Source organism: Dermochelys coriacea, chromosome 15 (assembly GCF_009764565.3).
Source record: "Dermochelys coriacea isolate rDerCor1 chromosome 15, rDerCor1.pri.v4, whole genome shotgun sequence".
NCBI classification, from domain to species: domain Eukaryota; kingdom Metazoa; phylum Chordata; order Testudines; family Dermochelyidae; genus Dermochelys; species Dermochelys coriacea.
Window position 1 is genome coordinate 27,424,232 of NC_050082.1, and position 21,077 is coordinate 27,445,308.

The 21,077-nt window shown below is 40.8% G+C and overlaps 1 protein-coding gene across 4 annotated transcripts in view; it reads left to right on the plus strand.

Annotated features, from left to right (window-relative positions):
• Nucleotides 1-580: 580 nt before the first annotated feature.
• The window catches only part of MAPKAPK5 (MAPK activated protein kinase 5), a 29,534-nt gene continuing 9,037 nt past the window's right edge, over nt 581-21,077 (plus strand). For 3 of the 4 annotated variants that reach the window (XM_038373465.2, XM_038373466.2, XM_043497859.1), the window contains exons 1-9: nt 581-715; nt 5,301-5,374; nt 7,435-7,510; nt 8,993-9,090; nt 10,320-10,428; nt 13,494-13,583; nt 14,769-14,864; nt 15,961-16,041; nt 19,245-19,432. In XM_038373465.2, coding sequence (XP_038229393.1) covers nt 680-715; nt 5,301-5,374; nt 7,435-7,510; nt 8,993-9,090; nt 10,320-10,428; nt 13,494-13,583; nt 14,769-14,864; nt 15,961-16,041; nt 19,245-19,432 — 848 coding nt within the window. In that variant the 5' untranslated portion in view covers nt 581-679. Of the gene's footprint in view, nt 716-5,300; nt 5,375-7,434; nt 7,511-8,992; nt 9,091-10,319; nt 10,429-13,493; nt 13,584-14,768; nt 14,865-15,960; nt 16,042-19,244; nt 19,433-21,077 lie in introns of those variants that run through there. The other variant, XM_038373468.2, reaches the window with a different exon arrangement.

A 21,077-nucleotide genomic window follows, 5' to 3' on the forward strand; every position in this document is an offset into this window, starting at 1 on the left:
TGGGTCTGATTTATCGCTCCGCCTCTTCCTCTCTTGTTTGGCCTAATCCGCCCCATATCTCTTACGTCATAAGTGGGCGCCTCACAGGTCGAAGGCCCTCTAAAGGGTCCTTGGTAGCGGCGTCGCCTTCTGAGACGGGGAACGCGGGTGCCTGTTGATTATATAATCGCCGCGGAGGTGGCTTCTAAAATCCTCCCAGTGGCGTGGGGAGTTAGCGGCGGGTGCGGGCCCCCGAGCTGCGTTATCGTGGGTAGCGCACCGGGTGACTTCGTGCGCCGCGCAGCCTGGCGGGGCTGTCCCGCACCAGAGCCCCGGCAATGTCTGGCTCCCAGGCAGCGCTGGCCGTAGCGGAGTGTCGGCTGCGGCGATTACCGGGTTAAGCGGCGGCCTCCGGGGCCCGCTCAGAGACGCCTCCCGGCCACTCCCCGAGCCCCCGACCCGGCCGCGCGGGGATGAGGCGGCGGCGCAGCGACACAAAGGCTCCTCCGGGGCTGCCCGTTGCCTAGTGCGGGCGCGGCCCGGCTCCCCCCCCTTTCCCGTGTCCGCCAAGCTCCCCCACCACTCAGCGGCCCCGGGTCCCTGCCCTGCTCCCCCGGCCTCCTTTCCTCTCTCCCTGGGGACCGGCAGGCGGGATCCCCCGCCTCGCCTCCCCGCTCAGCTCGGGGCCCCGTGGGGGAGGATGTCGGAGGATCACGAAATGGATAAAATGATTAAGGTAGGAAGGAGGCGCCGGAGCTCGGGGACCCCGATACCCCCCGCCCCCGTAAATCCCTCTCCCCTCCCCCCCCACCTTTCCGCTCGGGGTCTTCAGCCCCTTGAAACAGCTCGCTCGCTTTGGGGGCTTGGACCCTACCCCCCAAAATCTCTTGGTATGTGGCGGGGGGAGTCCCCCCTAGTGCTGGGTGCAGTCTCAGCAGGGGCCACAAATCTTCTTTGCTCAATTTTTTTTTTTGGGGGGGGGGGGGGGAGAAGAGAACCTGGCTGATCTTGTTTCACTCGGATGTCTCCGAAATACCTTGGGGTGGAGCAATCTGAGCTCCCTCTTACAAATTTTAATTCTCGTTCTTATTCCTTCCACCAACGCGTTCTTTCGCACATGCTGTCTCTCAGAAAACAAACTTCAGCCAGCTGTGTCCTTTGATGCTGGGAATAAAAAGCTAAAATATTTAAATGAGCGACTTTAATTGCAGTGCTGTTAAATTTGGCAATAGAAATTTAACCAGCTGGCAGAATAGCTCTATGCTACTGTTATTGGCTGATCGTTGGTTTGAGTGCTGTTAGGGTAATAAATATGTAGGCACTCTAATACTATGTTGAGTATAAAAACTTTCACGCGTGTCCTATTGATTGCAGGAGCAATTCCCTGAAGTCTTTTGCTGTGTAGTGGACCAAATCTACCCAGACAGTTTTGTAGTCTCACTCCTCAAATTGATATGCAGGAAATTTGTCCACTTTAGAAGAAAATGCTGCTCTTTATGAAAAACTTGGCATGTGTGATGTCTGCTTTTTAGGAGAAAGGGGAGGGCACAAAACAGACTTAGGTTTGCACAGCAAGAATGATTGTCAGAACTTAATTTCCTATTGAATCCTGTCACCTGCCTGGGTTGATTTCCTGAGGAAAATAGTGAAAGTCAGTGAGACAAAACAACAATAAAAATGTACTAGAGGATGTACAATACAGTCAAATACCTCAGGAGTGATGAATCTTGTTGGTAACAGACTGAGGACAGTGCAGTTGTTGTCCAAAAGTGAGCATTCATCTGTCTGACTTGCACAGGCACTACAATCGTGTGGCACAGTTTGTAAGAATAAGCGTTTGCCTAGATGTCCTTGGTTTAAAAATCCACAACCCCCTTGTATGTACTGTGGTGTTTGCCAGCCATGTAGCTGGCTGTTATTCTCGGGATAGCTAGTTAGCAGTGGATACTGTGTGATCATTTAGGATAAAAGGCATGATATCAATTCAATATATAATTCAATCTTTCATTAAAGCATGATGTTGAACTTCCCATTTATCGTTGATCAAATGTGATTATTAAAGTTTGTTTTCATGCCCATTGGTTCAAGTTCTGCAACAAAAGTTGGGTGAATGTAGATCACTGTACCAGCATAAACTAGCAGAAGTTGGAAAGTACATTTGAGCAATCCAAATCCACTCATATTTTGAAGATCTGGTATCAATTACTCCAAATAAAATTTTGAACTGGTTTTGATGTTGAATATGAATGGTTCTTTTTAAAATTCCTCTCTACAATTTTTCACCGGGTCTAGGTGGAAAGTGTTGGAGAATGAACTGGCAAGACTTTCCTCCCAAATAGTTGATACATGCGAGGGCATGTGCCGGAAAAGAGCTTAGTTGGTTTTCAGAGACTGCCACTCACTTGCTGTGCTGTTGGCGCATGGATATGAGAGAGCTTAGAGACTAACAAATTTATTTGAACATAAGCTTTCGTGAGCTACAGCTCACTTCATCGGATGCATTCAGTGGAAAATACAGTGGGGAGATTTATATACATAGAGAACATGAAACAATGTCCGATGAAGTGAGCTGTAACTCACGAAAGCTTATGCTCAAATAAATTTGTTAGTCTCTAAGGTGCCACAAGTACTCCTTTTCTTTTTGCGAATACAGACTAACACGGCTGCTACTCTGAAACCTGGATATGAGATGTGTGGGATGAGTGCCCACACCATTGTTTTTAAGTGCCCTCTACTTATTGAATAGAAGTTGAACTCTTTACCACAGTGGAACTCTAATGGATGGAGGGAGATCGGGGGAAATACATGGCAATGAGAGTGAACCCCAGGAAGCAGGCTTAGTTCATCTTTAATCCCAAAACAATAAAAGACCTACAAATCCCACTGCTATAGGTGAGAACTTTTAACCTCAGCATAAAGCTCCATGCACTCTCTTTGCATAGCAAGCCTGAGTGTTTGAAGCAATTTTAAGGTACAATTTAGCACGTTTAAAATACCTTCACTAGTAGCAGCTGAAGCACTTTCAGTCTGAGCATCTGCAAATTAGTTCCAGCTGACCTGCCAGTCACTTTACAAGTTCACTACTTCACTACACTGCTACTCCCAAGTTGCCAGGCATTTCCAGCTGGAGAGCTAGCTATAGTATACTGCTGCCTTTGCTACCTGCATCTATAGGTGATGTCTCAGCCCTTCAGAAGCTACTTCCTCCATCTGTTCTCCCCCCTTTCAAAAAAAACACTTCAGTTTCTCTAGAGAATCTATAGATTCATTTCAGAAGCTTTAAAATAGCATTTAGTCTTGTCTGAGCTCTTTGCTTTAGCCCGCACCTTTCTCCTCTTGTGGTCTCTTTGTCCTATATAAGGCAGGAAGAAACAGTTGTCTTGCTAGGCTTCTCTGAAGAGAGGGTTTTAATTCCTCCCTGCATCAAGGAAATTCCAAGTTATTCCTTGGAGGGTCTTATAGACACCATGAATATTGTTTGCCATTCTGTTTGGGCAGGGAAGGTGCTGAGGAGGCGTAGTGTGATGTGTGAGCCATTGTTCAAAGAGACCCCGTCTATACTTTAATATCTTTTTAGAATGAAAAGGCAATTTTTTTCTAACAGCCTGCACTTTCATTATACAAATAACTGATCCAAAAATAAAACAAGGGGATAAATCTGTTCCTTTATATGACTTTCTAAGATCATTGCAACTGATAAATTGATAAGAGAACTACACTTTGTCAGTGTTATTACTTGAAAACAATAAGCCATGTAATAGGCACCTGCTCTAATTTTCTCCTATTTCTTCTAAGGGGGTGTAACTAGGACATGTGAAAGATGCTTAAAATTATGCATTTGTACCTTGGTTCATGCCACTCTTTTATTAACGCCCAACTTTACTAAGCACTCTGCAGGTCATATAGAGAGGCAAGCTCCCTGTCCTAAACAGCTTGCAATATAATTTTAAATTCATGTCTCCCCTTTATCTGGGGACCTATTCCCTTATCCTTACATGTGATTCGGTCCTTTTCAAATTCTGCTTAAAATACCACATTTTCTGGGAGGGCATTCAACAATAACTCACCAACTGCAGTGTATATTGGGGGTCTTTTTTAAATTAATTTAATTTAAAAAGACTGACCATTTGAGTTTGCATCTTCAGCCTGTCAGTAATATGTCTGAATATCTGTATTTTACTTTGATGATCCATTTCTGTATTTAGAGGATGACTTTCTCTGTATACAGCTCTGAGCACACAGGTGCTTAAACATGCAATAAGTTTGTCACACATTCCAGATAATGACCGGTACAGATCGTGTAGGGTGAGGGAAGGATGATGAGCAGAAAGAGAGCTCAGACCCTGGCTTTGGTCACAATTGTACTACTAAGTCTGACAGAAAATATATAGGAAAGACTAGTCAAAATAGTCACTTGGCAAACAGTTTTTTCTGTTCACTGCACCTTAACATTTTTCTCCTGTTTAATCTTTCCCCTGCATTGTCAATCCTGTGTTCCTTAGAGCAAGCCAGAAAACATACATAAATTACTTCCTGGGAGGAGCAGCATCAGAAACAATATGGAATATATATTTCCCTGGCACTATATTAACAGCTAGCATATATAAATATATACTCTTCTCCTGTGGTATTGTTAGATGACTGTCTTTAGCAGCAGTGGTAGAAATTTTAGCCAACACTCTGTCTATGCTAAGGCCCCCCCGCTTCTACAACAAATGATGTAATGCTGAAGGAACATGTTTAAGTATGATAGTTCCTGAGGCATATCATAGTACGGTTTGGTCTTGTTTGTGTGGATCAGAGAAAAAATGGTTATTGTGACTGTGGTTCCTTAACAAACAAGATCAAACCAGTTTTTAGCACTGGCCTCTGATATGCTTAATTTACAATGTAAGGATCCAAAGACTGGAAATCTCAGTTCTTTAGCAAGATGTTAACGTGCACAGGACCAAAAAGTAAATTCAAATTAAAAATATATTATTCATCCACAGTTTATATGGGGGGGGGGGAAGGGGTATGGCAGAACTCAGGAGCAAGATAGTCTCACATTCTATTATTTCCCAGGCCCCTTCTTGTATTTATTGATGGTCATCCCATTCAGAATGCTAGCATGACCAGCTTTAGCAAACTGCCACATCAGCACAAAAAAGTGTTTTACATTATAGCACCATGTTGTTACGCTAATGTTTGTATGGGTGTGTAACTTTCCTTGGTAAAGTGAAATAAAAGCAGATTTTTCCATTGATGTCTCTTTCAAATCTGGGCTGCAGATGTGTGCTTTTCAGAAAGGTTGTGGTAATTGTTTTTTCCCTTTTGCATAGGAAACCTCCATTTTAGAGGAGTACAGCATTAACTGGACTCAGAAGCTGGGAGCTGGAATCAGTGGTCCAGTTAGGTAAGACAGTACACCTGCTGATTTGTGTATGCCATCAAATTGTCATGTTAGCTGTAAAGAAGTGAGTATATATTTTAACTGTGTTAATAGTAGAAAGATGTGCAACTCTTGAAGAGTTCCTCTCGTTTAGTTAAAAGGAAATAGGAAAAGTTTGTGTGTTAGTAACAAGTTCTTGACTCTGATGTAAGATACCATGTACATGGAGTGTGTATGTGACTCGGGTACTCTGCCACTATTGGGAATGTTTGCAATAAAAGTAAAAATTCTTCATCTCATCTCTCTCATTTTGCCCCATTGCCCACCATTCTATTTCTAAAACAAAGTAGGAATAGTTATGTGCTTGGGCAAGATGCTCTTAGAAAATCCTGTTCCAGCATCTATTTCTCTTTCTAAAACACTGTCCATATAATGCAAAGGGCAGCACGCCCATCTATGGTATTGTCAGTTGGTTATTCAGCACTAGATGCCTTTTAGCTAATTTTACCAGCTCTCTTTTTCAGCTTGTTATCTGAAGCCAGTTCAGATACTGTAACTAGTCCAGTATCTTTTAACAGAACTAGCTGGGTCGTTAATATTCTTATCACTGACATGCAAGAACTGGGCCCTGCCTGTGAGGCACTATGAATAGTCTCTGTCAGCCTGAAACCCCAGAACAGACATTTGTGCTTCTGTCCTTTTGACTCACCGCTGGAGTGCTGCTCGGGGCTGGGTCTCATCTGCTGCCCCCCCCCCCCCCCGACAGTCGCTCTTGTCCTGCAGGGGTCTGCTTCTTCTCATGGCTCAGCCCTCTGGCAAGGTTACATTTAGGTCCCCCCTCCCAAGTCCAATAAACTTAAACTCAGACATAACTCTTTGCCCTTAGCCTGACTCCCTCCTCTACAGATTCTTTAACCTGAAGGTCTAGCTCCAAATGTAACAGTCCTGCCTGCATTGTGTCAGGATGTTCCCGTACCACCTTTCCCAGTGGTGGGTAGGGGAACCCCGGGCCTCCCTCTCCTCTAGGCTCCAATTCAGAGACTCCATGGTGAGCAGCTAAGGTTTGTTCCCTTTGACTCTTGCTGCTTCCTGGAATTCCCTCTACCTTGGCTTTCCTTCAGGCCCTTTCCTTTAGTGTTCTCTTTTTCTCTCTCTAGGCCATTCTTCACTCTCTAACAACCAGAGATGGACTGAAAAATCCCCCCCCCCCCCCTTCCTAACTGGGCTTCCTCCCTTTGTACTCGCCACCCAGCTGGGCTTCATCTGGTGGGACCTAGCCCCGCCTCCAGGTTTCTTAATTGATCTGTTCTAGCTCCAGTTAACCCGTTTAGTGCCAGTGTGGAGAATATACCTCGTTACAATCCTGGAAAACAAACTTCACTGTCTCTAGCACTGGGGGACTAAGAAGGAGAAGACCAGTTGGGCCATCTCATCTGTTTTCCCTGTCCAGGAAGGATGATTTCTTACAATATATTTTCTATCACTCTGTCCCATTGAGTTTGAAATGTCCCTTTGTTCTTTATATTTGATGGCTGCCAAATAAGCCTAAGACCCTTCCCTCTGAAGCAGTCCAATCATTAATATTAAATATACATTGCACAAGTGCTTGTTTTCAACATGGTCAGCGGCCTTGTCAGAACAATAGCTTTGCATTGGAAACATTGTGTGTATTATTGCTGACTAAACTCTACTTTCCAGATGTTTGTCAGTGAGTTTTTAATCAAAAGCTACTCACTTAATTATTAACATGTATAATATATTGTTTCTAATCTGCAAAGCTATTTACCAATTTTAGTCCTTGCCCTCTCTTGAATCAAGATGTGCTGTGTATTGGGAGTATAAATTCTGTGTAAAACGTCCACATTTCAAGTGTGTCTTGTGATCGTTGTGGAATATGGTGATGACTTGTCATTCCTTTGAGACTTTCTAGTCTAGTTTCTCAACAAGCACCCTGTATATTACAAATGGCCTATGTTAATCTTAGCTCCCATTTGATGAGCTAATACCAGTAATTATAAAACAGTTAATTAAAATATCTTTTTCAAAATCCTGTTGACTGAATGATTTTGTTGCTATAATACCAGAGTCTGCATGAAAAAATCTACTCAAGAACGGTTTGCACTGAAAATTCTTCTTGATCGTCCAAAAGCTAGAAATGAGGTATAGTTCATTTTTTAAAACCTGTATAATTATTGAAATGTACAAGATCTCTCCCGTTTTGCAAATTATTCCACTTGTATTAAAAAGAATTAGCTAAGGTAGAAAGTCAGTCAGCAGTTGGCAGATTCCATTATGATATGTTAAGAAGGGTTTGCTTTTTGCAATACCTCTTGCTAGGCAGTGCTCTGCTTTTGACCGTATGAACTCCCTATGTTTGGTTTCTACTGGGAACACTTTTGTGGTCTTGCTAGACATGCTGCAATCACAGTGGATATCTGCTGTCTATGCACAGAAGGTTCAGTTCAGTTAGGTGTATGAATTTACAGTGCCCTTCTCACCCTCCATTATGTAACATAATATGAATAGTTTAGAGGTAATTTACCTTCCATACATCTCCCAGCGTTACTAAAGTAAGAACTGTCAGACATGCTTCAAGTGGCACCCTAAATAATTTAGGGTTGATTTGGTGTAGGAGATCTTAGATGAGCACACTAGCTTAATTTATGATTACATTAGTGTTAGAGACACTGACATGGGAATAGCCATGTGGAATGCATGATCTTTAAGATGGCTATTACAGGTTTTTTATGATTTTGCACACTGTTTGTGTTCTTTTGAATTTTTTTTGTTGAATGAAAGTAGATGTGATGTTTCAGGCAACATTTAATCAGTGTACATTAAAATGTCATTTATTCTTAAATTTAAAAAAACACATATATATCACCCATTCTTTACACATTTAGCATTGGTGTCCTTCTCCTCACATTGAAAAATGTATCAATCGACATAAAATTACAAGCAATAGTTTACAATTTTAATGCTCTCCACTCTAGAAAGAAAAAAATTGTGCTTAAGATTTATGCAAATTCCATTTCCTGCTACAAAGCAAATTCTCATTAAATTGCCTGGAAAAGCTATATGAAAATAAGATCAAGGATCTGGCTTGATCCTCCAAACTAAGAGTTTTAAAACTGGTTGAAGCTTCCAGTATGGCAGAATATCTGAATAGAAGGTGACTTTACGTATCATGAGTACTATTCCATCTGGTCATAAAAGGAGGCAGGGTATAGAGTTTGAACTTTTATTAGTGAACTTCCAGATTTTTGTCACTGTAAGCCATATCCTTATTGTTACAATAAGATCATTTCTTTTAAAAAAAATCTTCTAAAGATTGAACTTTGAGTGGTTTATTAGAGTTGATACCATAAGCTGTAACAATTCTTGACAGGTAAATAAATTGATATTGTCTTTTTGTCTTATTTATTTGAGTGTAATGTCTCCTTGGTTGATCATATAAATGCCTTTAGGCATCGTTTTGAAATAAGTGAGTGGGCTATATAATTTTAACCTGTGTGTAATTTACATTGAAGCAGTTAAGTCATTTTGACTTACTGGTTCCTGTACTCTTGGGGATATGGGAAGGAATGGAGCGGTTTGATGCATACTGTTGTATACAGTAACGTTTCTTACCTTCTCTTTAAGGTACGTCTGCACATGATGTGTGCAACACATCCAAATATTGTTCAAATTATTGAAGTTTATGCTAACAGTGTGCAGTTCCCTCATGAATCCAGTCCAAGGTAAGATTACATAGGGTGATTGATTCCCACAGCTTGCTTTCCATATTTAGGCCCAGGTATAGTGGAGACTTTTTTTTAATAATAAATAATTAATAATGAACCTGAAAGGAATCCCCAACTGGAGCTTCCAGGCAAAATACTACACTTCACAGTAAGCTACACCCATTTTTCTCATCACAGTGCCCTGGCTTTATAGACCGATACTGTATACATTGAATTTCATTTTTTGATTAAAGTTTGATTTCTTTGCTGCATATTTCCAGCCATCATCTTGTTGAAAAATACCATAATTTGGAACACATACATTGTCTGAGAGTAAACAGGCTTCTGTCCTGCTTTAATGCTAGTTTGGTACATAAGAGCTTCAGAGTCAGCATTCCTTGAGGAGCTTTCCATTTTCAAGCCTGTATTAAAACAGGGTAGAAGTTGTAGTTTTCTCTCTCTGACACTGATACTTTCCCTTTATATGCAGGCTCACAAATGAGATCCCTTTGCAAGAGATTGGTGACTTCTGGCCAGGAGCAGGTTCAGAAATGCCAGTGTTAATAATACATCTGTATATTGAATTGCATTTGAAAAATAACATTTCTGGCCTTGCAAACAGTCAAAATGTTGCCAAGTCTAAAATAGATGCAGTAAAAACAAACCTGGGCAATTGTCAACTATTGATATGACCTAGGGAAAAAATACTGACATTAGCTTCTAACTGGGTGTTAAGGATTTAAGAGTGGGTACAGTTTTGTTTTAATATAAAATGAAGGACTGCCATCCTCTGTCTTTTTGTTCTCAGGGGGTTTGACAGTAAAACTTTAATTAAAACTGGGAGGCACAATATGGTATCCTGCCTCTAAAACTTTAAAGATGGCTGTCAGCTTCACATTTGTAAATTGCTGTGAACATCTACAGCGCTACATAAATAATCCCTACATGCATTTGCTTCAGTTGGAAAGCATGAGAGCCTAATGTGAAGAGCAAACTGTAGTCTCCCGTGTGATAGTACAATGCACTATTCAATGAGTCAGATTATGCAGGAGACCAGAAGATACTGTATTTGACGCTGTAAAAGCCAAAATTATTAAACTAAAGTAGACAGAACAACAGTATGAGACAATTACACTGTCTCTCTTTTGGCCTGCATCACCAGCTGTGAAATGTGCATTACTAGATTAGCAATTGTTAAAAATTTTGACAATTTTTTTAATGTAATGAAATGAAATGCTTTTAAACAGGGCTCGGCTTCTAATTGTAATGGAGATGATGGAAGGGGGAGAGCTATTTCACAGAATCAGCCAGCACCGGCACTTTACTGAGAAGCAAGCAAGCCAAGTAACAAAGCAGGCAAGTTAACTCCCATGTATAAGCAAAACCATGAACAATAATGGTTAAAATAGTTACAATTTCATGGGGGCGGGGAAGGAAAAAGGAAGCTAAAATAACCCTCAGTTCTGATCCAATGATCATTGCCTGCTTTGTTATAATCTGATAATACCAAAGTTTTGATAGAACTGAAGAATCTTAAGGTTTTTGCTAGTCTTTCTGGGTTAAGATCTTTGTACCTTTGAAGTCCTTCTTATTAGTGGTTCTCCAGCTTCTTCATTCTCCTGAGACCTTCACAAGAGAGAGCCCCTCCTACCCTGTCCCTGGCTTTGCAGTTCTCAAAATGTTATATTCAGGAGACCACCAGGAAGGGTCTTCATGGGGAACAGACGGTCGCAGGCCTAGCAGGGAACGACTGTTAACTATCAGATATAATTACTAATTAGTTGTGTTTCTCTCAGCCCATGGGAGACAGCAGATATACCATACTGTGTATATATGCCCTAAGCATTCATTTTTGTCAAAGTCTAGAAGATACCAGTGTTCTCTCTACACATTAAGGATCTGCTAATGTCTTGTGGAAGACCTAAAAATCCATTGAGTTCCAAGATGAGTCTACCAGTATGTATAGCACATGTCTTCTGTGTTTCTTTTCTCTCTCTAGCCAACTAGAACTCACTCAGCACTGTGGTATCTTGGCATCTCCCCAGCTTGTATTACTAGGGACTTTTGCATCCATCAAAAGCTTTGTTGCTTATCAGTTCATCTGCTCATCTCCCATCAGAGGGGCCAGATGTGGTCAGGTTTGAAGGAGGGGCTCAGTGGGATAGGATTTCTGCAAGGATCCCCTTGGAAAATTCCCCATATCATTCCTCTGAGAAGGGAAACTGTTCCTTCTTTCTCCCACCCTTCTGGGTGAGCTGTGGGACCCACCCAGAAAAGCTCAGATTCATGAGAGGGCTGCAGAAAAAATAATATAGCCTTAGGCTGTGGTTTCTTCAGAGAACCACTGTGGGGCAGGAAAGACCTCTACCAGGAGCCACAGAAAAGGAGGATATTGCTACAAAAGAGTTTGAGCCCTTCCAGGTGGATATCGGGAACACAGTCCCCCTCACCTAGTTCTTGCAGAGAGAATTATGACATCCCAAAATGAAGATGCATAAATTGAGATGGGAGATATATGGAGCAAGATTCAATGAAAACTCTAAGCTACAAATATCCTGGTCCCCTGAAAATGACCATAGTGGGTTTAAAAAGAAAAAGCAGACAGGGATACCACATAATTGTTTCTAAATAGAATGCTTTTCAAGGTTTTCCACAGTGTGTTTGGCTCTTTAAGCTGTTGATATGGTTGCATAGTGATACCTTGATGTCATGATTGTGCTTCCAGTGTATTAGGGAGACTGCTGGGTGCTGTATTTTGAGGGGGAGGCAGAGGGGAGGTTTGGAGGGGATGGAGCAAATTCTGTTCTCTCCAACTTAATTTTCTATAAAATACCTTATGTCAGTGGTTTTCAAGCTTTTTTCATTTACGGACCCCTAAAACATTTCAAATGGAGGTATTGGACCCCTGTGGAAATCTTAGACATAGTCTGCATACCCCCAGGGATCCACAGACCACAGGTTGAAAACCACTGTCTTATGTTTTGTAAGTTGTTTCTCATGAAGCGTTAATTGCAATTACCTTTCTGGCTTTCCATTGTGTGCAATGGACCAGCCCAGAAATTAGATAAGTGCAGGATTGTTCTCCGCAGTAAATTTACTAGTGTTTTATGAAGTTTGGTTTTAAGACAGCATACTTTCTGAACAAGAGTCTCTAGGAAGAACTCGTCAAAAGTAACTTTTTTTTTTTTCTTTTAAGCACGTGGACTGAATTCAGTTCATTTAGGTCCAGTCTTACAACCATGCATGTGTGAAGTCCATTGATTTCAATGAGACCACACACATGCATAAAGTTACTTATGAGTGCATTAGCCTTTGCAAGAGTGGAGTTTTAGAAACTACTTTACAGTGTTATTCTTATGTCTGGTGTTTCCTGAATAATATCTGCAGTTAGAGAATTTTAACCCTGTGTTCCCAGTTAATGAAGCCTATCCTGAGTCCCTGCTTGGGCAGAAGTCCCACTGGAATCAATGAATTCTCCCCAAATAAGGACTGCTTGACTGGGCCTTAATTTTGTTTTGTTTCAATGATGTTATGTAAACATTTTTTCTTTTCATTGTTTAAATGAATTACGCCTTCACATGTGCAATCTGTGGAGTCTTAAGACTAGGTAACAAGTTTCTAAGCAATTGCAGCAGTGTAAAATTATCATCCTCTTACCTTGGAAGGACTACTAGTAGTTTTCTCATGTTTCAGAGTAGCAGCCGTGTTAGTCTGTATTCGCAAAAAGAAAAGGAGTACTTGTGGCACCTTAGAGTTTTAGTCTCTAAGGTGCCACAAGTTCTCCTTTTCTTTTTCAGTAGTTTTCTGTGTCACATGGAACAGGTGAAATGTAGACAGTCCATTAACGTGTGAAAGAATAAAGTTGCCTGAATGTTAGCTCTTAAGTAATGAAAGAAAGAAAACGTTGGCTGAAATCAACTTTCATAGCTGAAGTCCTGAAATAAGAACTTCACTGTTGAAAGTTAAGCAGAATGTCACTAGCAAGCATGTTAGTGACACTGCTGATCAAGTACAGCAAATAAAGGGACACTGTCATGATAAAACCTCAGTACTGAAAATGCATTACATACCTGGGTTAGTAATACTGCTCTGGCTTATTTACGTAATGAAAAAGAATTTATGCTGTTTGTTTTCGTTTTGTCTAAGCTTAATGAAATGTATATTGAATAGACTGGTCAGCGTGTCTACTTCTAGGCAGTTTCACTTCCTGACTTCCATGCACTAGTGCAGTGTGCCGTTTGGGTTTCCAGTACTGCACAGGAATGTCTGAATCTAAAATTGGCTTTCATTAAATATTTAAACTTCTCTCTGAAAACATTTGGGGCCTAAACTATGTTACAGTGTCTCTTTAAAGTGCAAATATATTGTCAAGGCAAAGGGAGAAGTTCTATAACTAGTTGATTTATTGTGCCCTTTTTCAGATAGCTTTGGCTTTGCAGCACTGTCACTCGTTAAACATTGCACATAGAGACCTCAAGCCTGAGAATCTCCTCTTCAAGGATAACTCTTTGGTAAGATGGGGACTTAGTTTTCTTTCTTTCTTGGTGAATTTTATAACATGATCAAAGATGATGCTTAGAAAAGTGGAAAATAATAACAACACCTAGTTCTTGTATTGTGCTTTTCATCAGTAGTTCTTAACGTGCTTTACAAAGAGAGGTCATTGTGCAGTGAGATCAGCCCAGTCTTTTGGTGATAGCACATGACTGACTCCTTTGGATTCCTACTTCTCGGTGCCCCACTGAAATCACATTGTGATTTGCTCGGAACAGAACCTGTCCGCACCACTGAGATCTTACCTAGGGCCAAATCCTGGGCCTAGGCACGATAAATGGACCTTACATAAGGGATCTTTTCAAGGGTTTGAATGGGACAGAATCCTTCCTACTCTGTTTTTATTACCTTAGTCACTGCATCTCCATCCCTCCCACCCCCAACAAACACTTGCAAATATACACAGTTCGAGTGTTTTGATTAGAGCAGGGGTGGCCAAACTGGCTCGCGAGCTACATGTGGCTCTTGTACAGTTAAAGTGCAGCTTCCGGAGACCCCACCCGCAGCCCCCCTTCTTCCCCTCACAGATTGGCAGGGAGGGGAGCTCGGGGCTTCTGGCCTGTGGGGCTTGCCTGCTGGGGCCCTGAGCCTTGGCAGGCACTTCCCACAGGGCAGAAGCCTCAAGTCCCACCACCCTCTGCACGGCTGAAGCCCCAAGCCCCGACAGGTGAGCCCCCAGGGCTGAAGCCCCGAGTCCCGGCAGGCGTGACTGGCTTTCAAGGTTATGAAGATTATTATAAAAGGGTCAGTAAGTTTGGCCACCCCTGGACTAGAGGATCCATATAGTTGTGGAACCACTGTTGATGGCCCATCACATTCCTTCCGACCCGCCACCCACTCTGCATATACAATGCAATCACCACAGTTTTGCAGGTCGGACCTTCCAGACAAGCTGGTGGGATGTACTTTGAGTTTCTGAGAGCAGCCTGGAGCACAAAGGGTATTCATTGCTCAAGTAAATCAATTCATGATAGCCGCCTTGTGTCGGTGGGAAGGAAATAGCTGAAAAAGAGGAGTAAGCAACAGCAGGAATGAGATTAGAGTTGAATGCAAGAGGGAAGGAAGAACTCTATACCGTAAAGTAAACGAAATTGAAATACAACAAGATTCCATAATATAATCCCTCCTGCTGCTTGTTTCAGGACGCTCCAGTTAAGTTGTGCGACTTTGGATTTGCCAAGATAGACCAAGGTGACTTGATGACACCCCAGTTCACTCCATACTATGTAGCACCTCAGGTAATGAATGATTTTGTACTTTCAGTTATAGGGAAATAATGCATGCAGTATTTATTGGCCATGCCTTTGTACACATGCCAGTCTAATACCCCTTTCTAGAGACTATTAAGGGACTCTCGGGTGGGAGTCATGAATAACTGGATAGTGTGGATAGCCTTTCAAAACGAAGTGCCTATTGCTTTACACCACTGCAATCTACTGGTTACAGCAGGGGACTGTGAGATGAGTTCTAGAGGCTGTTTCTAGCTTGGACTCTGCCTTGCTGCATGCCCTTGGTTAAATCAATTAGCCTTTCTGGTTTGTAGTTTTCCAAGCAAAATGGTGTTAGTAGGTGTTTAATTATATGATCCCTTCCCTCTCCTTTCCTCAATCTCTGCACCCAAGTCAGATTAATTCCTCCTCCTCCTTGCTGCCTGGGTACCAATAGGGTGAGTGTTGAGAGCACAGCAGAGGCGGTCTCCCTGCTCTGTTATGGTGCCTGGCATCACAGCAGCCTCTGACAGCCAGGAGCAGCAACTGTAGGGAAAGTCCTGCTGAGCCCCTGCAGCCCCATGAGGGAGCATGCTCACTCCTTCGATGGGACGGTGCATATGTATTCCCCTCAGCATATAGATGTGTGAGGGGCTGGATTATACTTAGTGAAGATGGACTCTTTGGAAAATTTAGCTGTTAACTCTGTCCAGTCTCTAAGGAGCCGATTTTTTGGAGGCTTATAACTTGGCCACTTTTCACAGGGACAGCAGAAAAAAAAAAGGCACATCCCTGACTCCAGCACAACACACTACTGCTGGACATACTAGAGCTTCCTAACAAAAAAATTCTTCCAACGCTTTTTTGTAACATTAGCTAAACAACTAACCTTCATTCTCTAACTTCATTTTTTTTTGGCTAACCTCATTCTCAGAAGTAGCCAAGCCATTTTAGCTGAAGATTTCCCTGAAAATTTCTGCCTGAACTGTTTGTTTGGCAAAGTTTTAAGCAGCTGAAAATAGGATCATATAATGTAAAGTGTCAGGCAGCTTTAACTATAGGCATGTGATTTAGATTTGTACTGTAATTTCTTATGTGGATTCTTGTTTTCATCTCCTTGCAATAGGTACTGGAGGCACAAAGACGACATCAGAAAGAGAAATCTGGTATTATCCCTACCTCGCCAACACCCTACACTTATAACAAGGTAAACTTTTCAAAGAATCTGGGTGTTGATGTCTTTTAAGGAAAGTGCTTTTTCCTTCTGCAGGTAGATGCAACCACTACAGAAATAACTGTAATAGCAGCTTATCACACTGTCATGAAGTGGGGCATTTGTGACCAGGAGCAGCAAAAAGGTTCAGACTCTAGGTTTTCTAATGCATAAAACTAACCAGATATACTACACTGAGTTTCCCAGTGAAAAGCAGGAACTATAACAAACCTTAAGGAAATGTCACTTTGCCAAATGACCCTTTCTTAGCAGGAATGGAATAACCCCAGGGATAGAGTTTTTGATTTAGCTATTTTACAATGCAGCAAGTGTTTGAAAATAAAAATTAAAAAAACGAGCAGGTGGTGCATTGGCACGATTGTCAGTAGTCAGTTTCCTGAGTATATGGCTGGTCTGGTTTCATTAAGTGGGCTTGGAGAATTGTGTGCAGGTGAGTATTATGGTATGGAGGAAGGTAAAATATTGCTACAAAAATGCAATTAACTGCAGCTTAGCTTAATAGTTCAAAATGCATATGTCCCTGTTCATGGTTGCTTTTTTCAATCTCCAATTATTATTTTAGGGTTAATGGATTTCAGAGGTACTGTGATTAGTTTCTGCTTGTTAACTGGGCTGCGCAGATTAGCTATCCCAGGTCTAGTGATACATGACATGCTTAATTGTGCTTCTGGCTTTGAGGAGTTCTTTCTGATGGAAGTGAGCTCTTGGTCTGAAGTATGAACTCCTTCATAATAGCACGATCAAACAAGAAATATGCTAGCACTGTTAACAGTATTAAAAACTGCAAGGAAAATGATTCCATTGGGATAAACCTGTTTGGGAAGAAATTCTTTCACCACTATCAAAGGCTCTTCCAAAAGAATCCTCTCTTCTGTTGCTATTAGGGGCTTCTGATCACACAATAGCAGAGCCTGCTAACTTGAGCTCTCTGATTCATACTGGTTTTTTTTAAGATGAGGAATCGTTCTATTATACAATGGGAAATTACTTTAATATCTGTACCCGTAAAGTCATAGGTATCATGGCTGATCCTAGGATTGTCTTGGCAAAGATTGTAATAGAATTTGTCCTGAGATTTCTTTTATGAGCACTCAAGGCTAACCAGGATGGTTGCATTCGTTTTTGGCTTCTCCTAAAAACTGAGTCTGCCTATCAGCATCTTTCCTTCCATAGTTAGTGGTGTTTTGTCCACTTAGTGTTTTCCTGTGATGTTTTCAGCTTTGATTGAAGAAAGCCTAGAGTTCTTTAGTTGCAAGGGAAAATGTTCACACTGAGATCACTCTAAGGCAATTCTTCAGCTCAGCATACACTAAGGGAGTCTTTGGTATAAGGAGGTACATTTGAGTAGACTATATCAGAAATCATAATGGCAATACACAGAGGTGATCTCTACTGCATTACCCCATATGTCTTCCTTTTCAGAAGAAATCCCTGAAAAGTAGCTTGGGCAGAGTTGAGCAGGAAGAAACCAGTACTTTCCATAAATAATGGAACAGACAGAGCAAGTGTCCGGCAGGAGTTTCTTTCAATATAGTGATTCACATACCGTGGCACTCACATCCTCTCTCATCCATTTGCCATTGAGCTTCAGTGATAGGGAAAGTGGTCCAACTGCTTTTTGTTAAGCTCTTAAAAGTCACTACGGGGGGAAATGGGTGCACTTTTGTGGACTGCAACAGGTACTTATCCGCTATTGGATAGTCTAATTTCTCTCCCTTTCAGTACGGAAGTGTCAAATATAACTCTTGTGAGTCCTAAAAAGAAAATATTTTTCACTGTCACGTTGATACAGAGCTTGAAAGCAGTTTTGTTCCTTTAGTGGATTAAATCTGTACATAATCAAAGTATGAATCATATTTTAGCATAAAGGAAAGTCAGAAGAATAGGAATGAACTCCACAGTGCATACCTGTATTTTGACAATGTTAACCAGTTTGTTGCCAATGTGTTATCCCTTTTCACCTGGTTTAGTTGTCTTGTCCTGTAGAATTATACCGTGATATCAGTCTTGTTTGTATGTGACGAAGATCACTTAATGAACTGTTCCAGCTCATTCTTGAACAGCTTTCAGTCATGGCTTCATTAACTAGCTAGGAGTGGTGTATAAAATGTTCTTACCAGTATCTTCCTGCCAAATGTGACTCATTGCAAAAAGAACACCTAGCATATGCCCAGCTCTCTGAAATAGACTGTGATAAACTCCCACGTAAACTGTCTTTACATAGTAATTCAGGGCTACTCCGATTGCACATGTTTAATGATCCATCTTCACGAATAATAAATGCTGTGTGTCCATTTGCTATAAAGTTAAAATGGAGGAAAAGCCCTTCCCTTGAGTTTGAGGTGTGGTTTTTTTTTTTTGTTTTTTTTTTTTTTTAGTTGTGTGTGTACTGGCTCAGAAGGGGGGTGTGCGTATGTAAGTAAAATATTTTGGGGTTTTTTTGGTAAGTACAGAATTGGCTGTTAAGATGTAGAGTCTAAGGGTGGAATGCTAAAAAGAAGTTAAGCTCCGATCTTCCATTGAAATCAATGGAAGCCTGGGGAAAATTTTGTCCATGAAAGGTATCTGGTGAAACCACATAGGAGTTTGGTTTTTTTTTTTTTTTTTTTTAAAAAAATTCAAACAACTGACTTTTTGTAGAAGCAAAATACATTGGGTATCTACTTTCCAAATCCACCCTGAGGATCTGGGTGTCGGAACGGTCTTCAGTATGTCAGAGGCACATGCAGGTATACTGGGCAAACTTGCAAAGTGTTGTACAATTTATTTTTTTTGACTGATCTGTATACAAGGATACTTGAATCTTAGCATGCGACTATCAGAACATTACAAAGTACACTAGGAGATTACTCTTTAAAAAAGTAAAGATTTTTTAAAAAATACACAACCAATTTAGCTGGCAAAAATATTTTAAAATCTTTTTATTTAAAGAAAAAGGTAAAGTATTAAGCAGCTAATGGGAGGGGGAAAAACACTTAAAATCTAAATTCTTACAGAGTTTGGACACTTTTCATTGATTTTGTTTTTCCCTCTCCAATAAACTAATTCAGACTAGACCACTAGAGAGAGACTAAAATGTATTTCAGCATTTCATAAGTCGTGTAGATCTTTTAACATGGCTACACAGTGCTTTGCCGTAAGTTGTGCCCCAAAAGTGATAATTTCCTTGCTTTCAGAGCTGTGACTTGTGGTCCCTGGGTGTCATTATTTATGTGATGCTGTGCGGATACCCTCCTTTTTACTCCAAACACCACAGTCGGACAATTCCAAAGGACATGCGGAAAAAGATCATGACAGGAAGTTTTGAATTTCCAGAGGAAGAATGGAGCCAGATCTCAGAAATGGCAAAAGACATTGTGAGAAAGTGAGTCAGTTGAGGAAAATGTTATTACTCTTTTATTATTTATATCAAGACATTGGAAAATCACTAAATATTGTGTTACTAAAGGCTCCATTTTCAAAAGGGAAAAAATTGTCTGCCGTGTGTAAAGCTGGAACATTGTATTTCATATTCAGCATGAACAAAGGTTGGTAAATGTTTTCCCTTGTTTCTTTTTTTCCAGACCACTGTCTTCAAATTTTAATCAGCTCCTACCACTAAAATATTTAGAGTTGCATGGAGACTTAGCCTTTAACAGGAGTGGTACAGTTAAATCCTCAAGCAACACTTCTGGAAAAATACAGGTGTTCAGTGCGTAGTGCACGTGTATCCAGTCTAAAAGGAGCAGCTGATCAGAAAAGGTTTTTGAGCACAGTGCAACAGGTTTTCTGATATGTATTTTATCAAAGGGACACTGTCGGGTCACATTTGGCCTAAAATTTGAGCGTTAAAACCTGTTAAAGCCTAAGACCCCCAAAAAAGTATTTCTTTGCATTTTTTTAAAAGCAAATAAATATTCCCTGAAGTGTTTGCAACTCAAACATTGCAGCACTCTGCTAATGCATGATAACCAGAAAATGGAACTGATCAGAATGCAACTGCATTTTTTAAAAGTGAAACTGACTAGTTGCATTTTCACTGTTGAGTCAGAGGAAATGAAAAACAAACAATTAAAAGCAAAATAAATATTGAAAATCAAATCCATTTAATTATTTTAACCTGACACTGTCCCCTTTAAGGCACTGTAAAAACTCCAGGAACTTAAACCAATGGCATACTTTTGTAAATATTGGAGGAACCTGTTTATAATGGTAGAGAAAGTCCAGAAGGGCTTTGACATGCAAATTGCAGTTATGGTTTCACTGAAACTTACACTTAGAGTGAAATCAGCTTTTTTCATACAGCAGCTTCACTCTAAGAAGGTTCCACTGTATTTCAAAATGGCCACGAAATTGGATTCCACAGACCGTCACTAATTTGGATAAAGTCAGTTTTCTTTCATTCTCTTTAATAAACTATCAGAACTACTTTTTCTCTTTGTCCTTCTCTAGCAAATATTTCAGAACCTGTGTCTATGGCTTGATGTGCAGGAAGATATTTAAGTCTATATAGGGGATCTTCTTGTTTGAGAGAGGTTCTTAGCCTGTATGTGTGAAGTTATTCACACAAGCTTGGTTCTGGCGGTCACATTCTGCCTTCAAGTGGCTGCTTGCTTTGAGCATGTTTAGTTGATATGTGGCCTTAATCTTTACTTAAGTATATAAATTATCCCTTTTAAATGTAAAGGAAAAAATACAAAATGGTTTGGGGTCTTGAATCAAAACTGAAATGGAGGCCTGTTTGCTACCTGTGCCTTGGACCTAAAGCTATGGACTAGTCTGGGGCACTGCTGACACTTCTGTAAAAGTTACTTACTTTTTCTTTCTATATTGAACAATTCTGCTGTACAATCAGTTTACGGTATAGTTGTGCAAGAAAGTAAATTGTGCCTTAATTTGACCGTATTGTTTTGTCTATTTCCAACTTGACCTTTATCTTTGACCATCAGCAATACCAATAATAATCAGCCATAATACCGACAATTTATTTTTTATTAAACAGTTGTGCCTAATAGTGGGAGCTTTAATTT